This window comes from Simochromis diagramma, unplaced genomic scaffold (genome assembly GCF_900408965.1).
Source record: "Simochromis diagramma unplaced genomic scaffold, fSimDia1.1 OVJJ01000596.1, whole genome shotgun sequence".
Taxonomy (NCBI): Eukaryota; Metazoa; Chordata; class Actinopteri; order Cichliformes; family Cichlidae; genus Simochromis; species Simochromis diagramma.
This window is the reverse complement of record NW_024387245.1, coordinates 3289095-3301184: the sequence shown is the minus strand read 5'-3', so window position 1 is coordinate 3301184 and position 12090 is coordinate 3289095. Positions and strand designations below refer to the sequence as shown.

At 36.9% G+C, this 12090-nt stretch overlaps 1 protein-coding gene across 1 annotated transcript; it reads left to right on the top strand.

Moving 5' to 3' along the window:
• Positions 1-4170: 4170 nt before the first annotated feature.
• LOC120714409 (myelin and lymphocyte protein-like) lies at positions 4171-10659 on the top strand. The gene is made up of 4 exons (XM_040000608.1): positions 4171-4482; positions 8144-8308; positions 9727-9915; positions 10552-10659. Exons 1-4 carry the CDS (start codon positions 4396-4398, stop codon positions 10624-10626), a joined length of 516 nt encoding a protein of 171 aa, XP_039856542.1. The 5' UTR covers positions 4171-4395; the 3' UTR covers positions 10627-10659.
• The last annotated feature ends 1431 nt before the right edge of the window (positions 10660-12090 follow it).

Genomic DNA, 12090 nt, shown 5'->3' with positions numbered 1-12090 from the left:
GAAATAAAAACAAACTGACTGACTGGTAAAAGCTGACAAGACTTGACCATGACTCAAGGTTAACCTCCACCTAGACAGGACAAAAGGGTGGATGAATTTATGTGTTTCCTGTTACAGGAGCAGAAAGATCACAGCAACATTCGAGGTTGCGTGATGGTTTTACCTTTTAAATGCCATTTTCTGTGTCTGTGCATCTACCAGGGGGTGTTATTCACTATCTTGTGTTGCTTACAGAGGTAACTGTGACAAAGTATGCATATGCCTGCGCAGCGCTAACATTTGTATTTTCTTTTCTACAGCACTACAGTTCTTCAAGTGTTTGATCAAGTGATTTATAAGAGGACTAGTTAATGTTTTTCTATTACAGGATTTCTGGGTTTATGTGTGAAGAAAACTGTGTTTACAGGTTATGAGTTGGTGATGCTGTTACACTGTGTTGTTGGGAAAATGTGAAGGTTACTTTGATGATGTGAATAACACTCTTTCCACAGCTATGGATGGCTAACTTTATGGTCTTTTTATGGCACCTCTGGAACCTGTCGACCTGCGTCTGACCACCATTTGACCACGGTCAATGTGTATTGCTAACAGATAACCGACAGACCACAGTACGTCAGGCTGAAGGACATCACGTCGGACACTGTGGTCAGCAGCACAGGAGCACCACATTTGAAATTGCTACATGATGATGTGTTTCCCTCTTTATGCACTGAAGCTGGCACATTCCCTGAGTTTTTCCAGCAAGATGGTGCACCACCACATTATGGGTGCCAGGTCCGAGCATTCCTAGATGAACAGTTTCCTGGAAAGTGGATTGGTCGTCGTGGGCCAGTTGAATGGCCCCCAAGGTCTCCCGATCTGACCCCCTTAGACTTTTATCTTTGGGTTCATCTGAAGGCAATTGTCTATGGTGTGAAGATACGAGATGTGCAGCACCTGAAACTACGGATACTGGATGCCTGTGCTGGCATTTCTCCTGCGGTGTTGCTATCAGTGTGTGAAGAGTGGGAGAAGAGGGTTGCATTGACAATCCAACACAATGGGCAGCACATTGAACACATTTTATAAGTGGTCAGAAACTTGTAAATAACTTATGAAAGAATAAAGTTACGTTGAAACCAAGCACACCATTGTTTTTCTTGTGACATTACCAATAAGTTTGATGTGTCACATGGCCCTCTTCCTATTGGAAAAACTAAAGTTGTATCCAAGATGGCCGACTTCTAAATGGCCACCATGGTCACCACCCATCTTGTGGAGTTTGCCCCCTCACATATACTAATGTGCCACAAACAGGACTTTAATATCACCAACCATTCCCATGTTATTACGGTGTATCCATATAAATGGCCCACCCTGTAGTTAAAATGGCGTTAACACCATAACTGCATTAACGTGACGTCAACGTGTTAGCACGGTTAGCTCATTAACGCGTTATCACCGTGCAGCCCCACGGACGGGGCGATCCATGCTAACTCACTAACGGAGATTTTATGGCATTAACGTCATTTTAACGAGATTAATGCTGATGGCACTATTTTAAACCTGTCCTTTTTTTGCATGTTGCTAACTTCAAATGTATAGGTATGAGGACCAGTGTTTATTCATATGAAAAACGCTTTTGATTTGGTCAATCATGATCTTTTTTTGTACAAACCTTTCATAGAATAAATTGATATGTTTTCATTGCTATTTGTGCAATAGGGTGTGAAGTATGATTAGTCAGCACAGAGGGGTACCTCAGTTTTGCATCTAAGGACCGCTTCTTTTTAATAATCATTTACTGCTCTTTTCATGTGATTGCCTACACCAATATGATGCTATCATCAAAGGCTTCTTTTTTACAAGTTTATAAATAAGTCGGATGGATTTAGATACAAAAATATACATCCTTTGCAAACTTTGCTTAATATATCCAAATATTAAAATGCGAAGTAGAATGTCAATCTTAAGTTATCATTTGCCTCTAATATGTAATGACAGCTGGGAAGATCAGAAATTTGAAATTTGGCATGTACTTCATGTGTGGATTGATTTGAATTCACCTTTAAATCGCATATTGATTATATTTTTTAAAAATGCCAATTTTTTTTAATGCTCCACACATTTTTTTTTTTTACACATAATCTTAGGCAGAGACTTGTTTCACAACTCATATTACCAGTAATGGAATGCACTGAAGAGGCAGCACTGTTACCTCATAGCAAGAAGGTCCTAGGTTTGAATCCAACATCTGGCCGGGGGCTTTTTGCATTTGCATGTTCTCCCTGTGCTTGTGTGGGTTCTTGCCAACTTCCTGCAACAGTCGAATGACATGCTGTTAGTCAGGTTATCTTAATTTGTCATTCTAAATCGTCCATAGGTGAGAATGTATATGTGAATGGTTGTCTGTTGCTTACCCCTGCGGCAGACTGATCTGTTCAGGGTATACCCTGCCTCTTGCTCTATGGTAGCTGGCTTAGGCTCCAGCCCACCTGCAACCCTGATCTGAATTATCACTAACACAGTGTATCAGAATTCTTTTAAAATTCTTCAGATATATTTAGGCTTCAGATTTTACAACTCAAAACGATTATTCACCGTTAATCAATGTATCTATGATAGGAAGTAAAATTCATGGATCACCCATGTGATGCATGTGTAGCAGTAATAATTTAAATTCATATGCTGTTTATGTTATTTATTTTGTGGTAACAAAACAGGTTTGGTGACTACAGACAATGATTAAAAAAGGTGGAAGGGTCTTGAGCTTGTCTCACACAAGATGTTTTGCATATGGTAAAGGGTTTTAATCCCTCATCCTGGAAACCGTCACACTGTGCTTGACAGTTTGACTTGGAAATGAAAGCACAAAGAGACCTATTTGTTCTCAATATATTGTAACTTCACAGTTTGGGGTTGTCACTTGATTTAGTTGAAAGGATTCATATAAGTTTAGTGACTTTAAAGAGTTAAAGGTGATGAAATTCACCTGCTAGAACCTCTAAGGCTTAACCTACAGCAACTATTACTTTGTTTTAGAAGGAAAAAAGAAATAGAGGAAGAGGAACAAAAGTGCTGTACTCCAAAGTGCTGAAATGTTGCCAAGTGGAAACATATGACGTAACAATTGATCAATTTAACTCCTGCCACTCCCAACTTCCCTGTTTCTCGCTGGTTGTTCTCACGTTTGTTCTCTTGTTCTCTCGTTTCATTTCAGACCTCTTTATCTATCTGCGCGTTTGATCCTTTAAGTCTCTACTCTTTCCTGTTCAGACTCATGTGCACTTTATGTTAACAAACCAAACAAAACTTCAGTCTATGCATCCCTCGCCCAGTCTTTTAGACCTAAACTTCTGCAGTTTCAGCAGACAGCTAATAAAAGACACTAGTTTAAGAGGAACGCACTTCAGTCAGATCCTACACAAACACATGAAGACATAAAGTCAAAAGCAAACATTAACTCAGATGTCAGTGACTATATGATTAACAGGTCATTCATATAAAATGGCATCAGAGCCTTAAAAAATCCTCAAATCACATGTAAATTGACTTTCATGTTTAATGTACTTGACAATGAGCTTCCAAGCATCATGCCCATATACTATGCTACTGCCACCATGCTTATGTATATTCTGTAATCCCAGTCTGGCTGCAAGATTTTGACCTCCACCTATACTGTGTGGCGGTCAGAACAGCTTTTTCTTCTTAAGCAGTGAATTCTCTTGTTTGTATGTTTGGTGTTGTTGTGACACTGCAGAATAAATTTTGGAACCCATTTGATGGTTTGAGGCTGATCAGATGACGACTAGCTGGATAAGAGTTTATTTTAATATTACCTACAACAGTTAAAAATTTTAGTAGAAGTATAAAGTGATTATAGATGGAAGCAGCAACCATGTCACCAACTGGCTTGGGAAGCCTCAGCATTTGCATTTGGCTTCCACTGTGTGTGTTTTTTTTTTAAATGAAGTGATCATATTTCAGTGAGAGCTGGAGTAAAGCCGGCATTACTCTAACATTCAGCTGAAACTCCTTTTATATCCAGAATTAACAGTGCTTAGAGTTGCTTCACTATTCCTTTTTGTGTGCATGTAAACAGGTTGATATTATTAATAGAGAACCATCAACAAATACCACAGAAATGGAGGCTCACACATAAAAACTGCACGGAGAACCACACACATGCAAAGAGGGTCATGATACATCATCCTGTTGCACAAACAAAAAGAAACCCACCTGTCAAACTGGTAGTTTGAACAGTAGGAATGGATGGGGAGGTGGAGTAGAGGACGAATAGAGGGAGGTGCAGGAGGCAAAACGAGACAGAAAGACAGTTTTTAAAGGCACCTTGAAACAGGTTACACATCTCATTCTCTAACACACCCCATACGTGTTTGCACACTGTTTTGGACTATGGCTTCCACCACCTCAGGTGATGCTCTGCCATCAGGCGGAAGGATCTTCACCAGCTTTCCTGACATATTCTTCATCCCCGAGTTTGTGAGTTTCTTGTTTTGTAATTTGTGTTGTTAGAAGGGATGTGTTACTTTTCCATGTTGAGTTTTACCCTCTTTTGTGGTTCAGACATGTCTTATTTTTGCACAGCCTTTTATTCTCTTTCATATGTTTGTTTAACACATTTTCCTTATTTCATTCCTTGTTCAACCAGGCCAACATTATTTAAAGTAGCATCTTCTTCTTCTCATTTCTCTGTTGGAGCAGGTCTCCATTCTGATAAGATTGATCTCGTCTTGTTTTGCTGGTCAGCTGGAACCACTGTTTGATAATTGGAGTTAATAAAATGCAGCCTTTTTGGTGAAAATAATTTGTTTCCATAGCAACAGAAAAACCCTAAATATAAAAAAAAACACACATTTTATTTGTCAGAAAACATCTGTGATGCAGTATCTGCACTAATCAGCCATTAGTTCTACTTTTATACCCTCAAAATGAATAAAAAAAATATTTGTGCAATTTGCACAATACTTATGTTGTCACTGGCATCCTCACTTTCACTTTCACCATGATTTTCCTCTATGCTCACAATCATGGATGTAACAGGTGGTGATGGACTGAACTGTATTATATTGAAAAGTGAAAAGTGAAGATTATTAGGCTTTGTTTAGTTTTTCAATCCAGAAAATAATAGGATGAAAAAAGTATTAACTTTGAGCTGTTAATGAAGAAGGACTGACTTTTAAAAATATATATCTCATAAACTTATCCTGAAAAAAGTTTGTGCAATATCTTTAAACCTGCATAACAGCTATTACTTTAAATGTGAGAGTGCGGGGATAGGTATTAGTACTTCTTATTTGTTTATAATGTCATATAGAGACATTTTGTTATCTAAAACATTCTCTGTATTGCTCAAACCACAAAGAAAAAACCTTGTATTCTGTGACATTTTAGAATTAAAGCAAACAAGTTGTCACCTTTTTTGGCATGCATGCCCCTCATTAAAATGGCACTAAAGCTGTAAATACCAAACCCAAGCTTTATCTTTACGTTTTCTTTTGATGCATGCAACACACAGATTAAATCTGCATAACACGTGGAAAGGCCCCAGTAACCCTTAGATTTAAGTGCAGTAAAGTATATATCAAAGTAGTCATAAACCCTCATGGATCACTGGATGGCTTTCACTTTTCATGAAACATTATGCTGCACCAGCCTGATGAAGGCCACAAGCCAAAACGCGTTGGTCAGTTAATAAAGTTGTTCCTATTTACTTTTAAGTGTTGCTGGAGCTCCTGCATTGTTGTGCCAGAATTATTTGCTGCTGCACAAGAATGGAAATCTACTGATAAAGTTTACCTACTCTTGTTGTCAGTGTAAATTTAACTGAAAAAAAGGCAAATGCGGGTGAGTTTGGCTTAGTTTTTGGCAACCAAGTCATTTTCCTGGAATTACTGTGTACTGTGAAGGACTGTGAGGAAAAAAAAGGAAACGCTAGAGAACAAAAACACCTGCACAAGGCAAGCAATGGCAATAAAGTGAAGGAATGAATTGAAAATCTCCTCAACAGTTAAGATGCTTGATGTTTTTAACATTTTTTAATTGAAACTGTCCTTAAACCTACAATTCACTAGCAGGGATCAGGCTTCACTGGACAGTGTTTATTGACAGAAAATGGCGGACAGAGTCAGCAAAGTTGTCGATTTGGTGAGGGCCTCAGGGCCCTCTGGGCAGAAAGCACTCTTGGTATCTACGTGAGAAATAAGATAAGAGCTGGGAGGGTGGGGCACAGAAATAAGAACAAACTGCAAGTAGGGCAGGAGGACATTTCACGATATATAAAGTGGAAGGGGAGTGTGTGAGGTGTGGTCCCACTACTGAAATTCAAATGAATTGTGCCTCAAAGCTAACTTACCATCACACACAAACATATTCAACACTAGTTTTCAGCTTGAAGCTTGGTTATTTCAAATAATCACCGAGACCATAAACTCAGACCGCATGGCTGTAGGATCCACGTCCAGCTGATTTAAAGGTATACTCCACTCAAACGCTTTCACCACCCCCTGTTGGCATGGAAACAGCAGTTATATTCAGTCTAGACTGACAACAGTGGATTTCAGCTGTGATTCAGTCACGGCAACAAATTTGCCACAACAGATATAGATGCTAAAAAATACTAGTATACCTAATTTAGGTTTAGCCAGCCACCCATTCAGGTGTGCATACTGTTGTGTGAAAAAAGCATTTTTCACACTTAAAGGCTTCAGATCATCAAACAAATTTTAATATTGGTCAAAGTTTTAAAATAATGATTTCATTTATTAAGGAATTAAATCTATCCAAACCTACCTTTGTGCGAACAAACAATTTTATCACATTAAAGATGGAAAAAGGTTGATAAAAATATTGAGTCACAGATTAAGTCTTCACACTGACTTAAATGCTCCATTATAAACATTTTTCCTGTTGTTTTCACTCAGAGTAAACAGTCAAGCTTTGACTGCGAGTACAGAAGCCCCCCCACCTGTTTTTTTGCATATATTTTTGTATAAATTTGTATATTCATGGTGCGTTTCCTTTTACCTGGAATGGATGTAAAATGGATATGTTTCACCTGTGTGGTTTTAGATGAGATAAGTTGCGATAAGGCTTGTGTAATATTTGTCCATATATTAAAACAATTTTTGTATGTAGAAGCATCTATTGTTTGCTACTCTGTTCTCCATTTCCTTCATGATTCACTGTCAGAAATTTCGCCAGAGAGTTTCGCCTATTAAAGGGTTAAAGAAAAAAACAGGCAGTTGTTACTTCACATTTTGACAATTAAAAAAATATTCTGACATTGTACAAATAAGATTCACAAGTAGTGAATAAACCAAAACTTCTTTGCATTTAAAAAATGATATCATGAATGTTGTGTATTCTTTATTCATCTTTTTACTCTTTTTTGTGATGTGGATTGTTTAAACAACAATTGACAATGACAGCTAAGAAGCATTCTAACATACCTCAAGTGGCCACCAAGACCAGAAAAGCACCACATAAATGGAAGTAAATGCAGTTGTTTTTATTTATTTTACTTGGAGGAGACATTTCTCACATTAAATATACTTAAAAGGACCATTTGAGATGAATGAGCAGAGTGAGCATAATTTCCTTCGGGAATAATAAAGTATTCTGATTCTGATGCAATGTTTGCCTGTTACAGTGACAGTGTTTAATCCAGGACATTGCATTTTTAAAAAAAGAAAATAAGGAATGACAATGAATAAAAATGTTTTTCCTGCGCACACTATCTGTGACCTATGGTAAAGCATTTTAATGTGCCTCTTATCAAGGAACAAATGGTGGAAGGTTCATGCTCCATCTAAATACCAAAGACTCTTTCAAGCATAATGTTTGCCAAAGGAGGAGATATAAAGGCTGAGGCAATACACCCAAGAGTGACAACATGGCCATTATGTGTGTGTTTGTGTGACCAAGCCTTAGTTTAAAGGGCACTGTACCAATTTACATGAAGCTCTGAACAACCTTTCAGAGGGCTGGAAAATAGCTTAAAGCTTACACTCAACACTATAAATTTCTAATAAAAAACTTTACAAAGTGGGTGTGTAGAATTCTCTCTCTGTGGAAATCAAGCCACTGAATTGCAATATCATCAATCATTGTCTCTTTTCCCCTCCTTTGTGTGACCCTGCAGGTGTTTGGTGGTTTGGTGTGGATCCTGGTGGCATCGGCTAAAGTTATTCCGGCTAACCCTCTGGGCTGGGTGATGTTTGTGTCTATCTTCTGCTTCGTAATGACAACACTCTGGTTCTTCATTTTCCTCTGCGGAGGCAACCAGAGCAGCATCTGGCCAGCACTGGTTAGACACTCCCACTGACTGCTTAATACCCTAATTAGATAATTAATAGGGGATCAATGAAAGTACTTGTTGAACGTGTTTACTCATGTGAAAAAGGAAGTAAAGCATCTTTAAATTCCAAATCATTTTGTCTTCAGCAGGTCAACCAATTAGGTAAATGACGAGCAACTCCTGACATATTAAACTGTAATTTTGTATTTAACAAAAATTAAGACAAAATACAGTAACAATGTATGAAAACTAAATACACCACAGTGCTTTTATAGAAATTAAGACAGTAAGTATTAATGAAATATGGTTGACTAATTGATCATCAGCAAGTGTGGCCACATCTAGAAAAGTAGACATTTTGGCAGTTTGGAGCATTCAAATGTGTTAGCACAATGTGAAAGATAAAAGAAATCAGCAACGATCTTAAAGAAGCAATTATTTTTTCCCATCAATCTGCGAAGGGTTAATAGAGAGCTTGCAAATAATTTGAAATCAGTGACTCTACAGCAAGAAAGAGTATTTACTTTAAGTTTAAAATCTTCAAGACAGTTACCAATCTACCCAGGAAAGGAAAACCCAGCAAATTCACTCCAAGATCAGACAGTGGTATGCAATGTGAGACTGCAAAAAGCCAAAGAAAGCCACATCAATCTCAGGGGATAATCTGTTCTCTATAAAGAGAACACAGAAGCACACCTTACCCTACAATTGCATCTGTGCAAAGAACAAACAGAAAATTAAACCACAAAAACGTTTTGTGTGGTGAAAGGATGATGATTTGGGATTATTTCACAGCCACAGAAGCTGGGTATCCTGCAGTCATTGAGTCAACTAATGAATTTCTCTGTATACCAAAGTATTCTAGAGTCAAATGCGAGGCCATCTGTCCAACCCCTAAAACGACGATACAGAAAACGATGACTTCAAGTTACTGGGGCTAAAAGCAGGCTTAGTTTTTGATAAATAAATATGTTGTTGTTCATCTAAGATTATATTTAAATCATTTTAGTACCTGCTCAGGACCAGATTTATTTTATGTCTTGTTACATAAAAACTTAGACATAATAAATAATAAATAAATAATAAAAGGTGTAATTCCATTTCTCATGTGACTGTAGTGTAGACCTTGAGAAATGTGCACCAATATATTAGACATCAAACGATAAGCAGAAAACTTGACAATTAAAGACATTTTTAGGGCCTGTCTTAAAGAAGGGTCATTACCTGCCAATGTTCTTACAAATGCATGTAGCATAGGGGCAGTTGGGGGTTTTGGGGGATACTTTCCCACAAGTTTTACATAGTCCATCAACCTGTCCCCACTTTGTTTGAAAATTTTCCCTTTTGCTCCCCCTCCCTCTTTTCTCTTATTATCATTTTAAAATGACCTCCTCCTCCTTCTTTTTTCTCAATGTTTCATTTTGCAGGATGCAGGCTATCATTTTGTGGCAGTGGTTTTCTTCCTCAGTGCATCAGTGGATCTGGCCTTTATCACCTATGGGACTGGAGAAACTTATAAATATATATCAGGTCAACCTGCTCTACCAATTCTAGAACTTCCAGGAGTACAACCTGATGAATATCTCAAAATATACCGACTGTACATTTCTGCAGTGGTACGTAAAACACATACATTTATTGTTCAAAACGTTAAGGGATATTGAAGAATGACATATCCAAATTAAAAATCTGTATTGACATACATTGTATAATCGTCAGTAGTCAGTTATAACTTGTAAAATTGTTCCCTAATTTGTTTATTAATGTATGTTTTTTTGAGCAGCATATAAAATAAGCGAAGTTCTTCTATAATAAATGAATTGCTTGATGGTAACGTTATATCATTATTTACTAAAACAAGTGGAAATAGCTTATATGAATCTTGTACTTGTATTTCTGACAATATCACGTAATTCCTGACAATTTTAGCACAACATGTTGAAATTATCCAACTTTTAGTAGTTTTAAAAGTAGTTGTAAAAGAACAAAGCTTTAAAATGTTTTAACAATGTAAATTGTTAAGCAGTACAAATGTAGATGTGTAAAAATTTCTCTTATGTCAAGGAATTGAAAATGTAATTATAGAAAATACTGAAAATACGCAAGTAAAGTATATGTGTCTCAAATTGTAATTGCTCAAACAAGGAAAATCAAAATTATACTGCTAAGTTAAAATCTCTAAAGTGGTCCAAAGTCTTGTACCTCAAAGTGGCCATCTGCATAATCCATCTGTGTTTCTGTGTGTTTTTTAGGTGATGTCCTATGTGGCCACTCTTCTCTACTTCCTCCATGCCATATTCTCTGCCATTCGATGGAAGAGGTCCTAAAAAAGTCACCAACTCAAGAGGAAAACAACAAAACAAAACAAAAACAGCTAATCACATAGCTTTCACAAGTACACTGAGCTTTTTTTGGAAAATTATTTTTACTTTCATGTTACTTTTCATGCATTTCTAATGAGTGAATATGCCCAAACATCAAATTCATAAAAAAGTGAGAAGCACACCCAAACAAAAATTACATTATCACATTAGCCTACCTCACAATTTTCAATGTTGTTTTTGAGAATACATGCATAAGAAGTGAGAATTACTTTTTAGTTTTCAGAACTAAATATCGTTTAAAGAAGATAGATGAGTGTAAATAAGTAATGAAATTACTAATCTAAACAGAAGCAAGAATGATATTATCATAATGTTTGATTTATTTTCACTGTAACTTTCAATCGTTTACGATTCTTTAAAAGCTCAGTTCACAAATTTTATTTCACACTCACACACAAAAACACAAATGCATTTTTAAAACTCAAGATGTGTCGTAATCTTATTTAAATATATTTCTGTGACATTTCAAGAAAAAAAAACAAACGATGTTTTCGCAGTTTCTGTAAGTAAACCACGTCAGTGATCCTGGCTTAAAGACATGACCTAATGGTAATGGTAACATGACCTAATGTAATAGCTGACATTGCAATATTTGCTATATATCTGTTTTGCCTAAATTAGATAGTGAAGAGAGGAAGGGACAACAAGGGAAAGACATACAGCAAAGGGGCCTTAGGCTAGAGTTTAACAGAACTGCATCTAACCTTGTGGCATACAGTCACATGTTCATTGTGTGAGCTAAACCAGCACCACAGCATTTAAATATTTCAAACCTTTATGGCAACGACTTACTTCTACAGCTTGCCACAGTTAGACTTTTAGTTTGTTCTCACTAAAAATGGAAACAGGAAAAGCAGGAGGATTGTGACTTTAGTTCCTACAGAAGACAAGGCCAACGATAAATGGAACGGGCTCTATATTTCATCTGTTGCAACTTGATGGCCCAAGCTAAAATAATGATCACTTTGATGGTGATCCACCCATTTATTCAGCTAAAGTGAGAGCCGCTACAAGGGTATGATGCGACTGACATTAGAGGCATCGTCAGGGCCACATTTCAACAGTTGACAGATGCATGTGTTGTTAGATTGTCTTTTGTGATACAGGGGTCAGCAACACTTGAGTTTTATTTAGTTTTTATTTAGATAGATATATTCATTTTTTTCATTGTTTCTTTGCTGTGGTCTTATTAGTGAGTGATGTATCAGTTAGCTGCAGTGTAGATTTGCAATGTAACCTCTATTAGAGCTTCATTTCTGTAAAGGAGGTAACGCTTCCACATTAAAACATTAAGGCATTAAAACATTTACAGCAAAATACGAACAATATAGTTGTCCATTCATGTTTCACTTCTGATCCTTACCTTATTAGCTACGTAGCTAACTGTTCCTAATTGCAGCCTAAATG

Excerpts from the sequence above, each read along its gene's own strand:
- LOC120714409 (XM_040000608.1), top strand. The coding sequence starts at position 4,396 with ATGGCTTCCACCACCTCAGGTGATGCTCTGCCATCAGGCGGAAGGATC. Across the intron at positions 4,483-8,143 it reads TATTCTTCATCCCCGAGTTT|GTGTTTGGTGGTTTGGTGTG; the intron begins GTGAGTTTCTTG and ends GTGACCCTGCAG. Across the intron at positions 9,916-10,551 it reads GACTGTACATTTCTGCAGTG|GTGATGTCCTATGTGGCCAC; the intron begins GTACGTAAAACA and ends TGTGTTTTTTAG.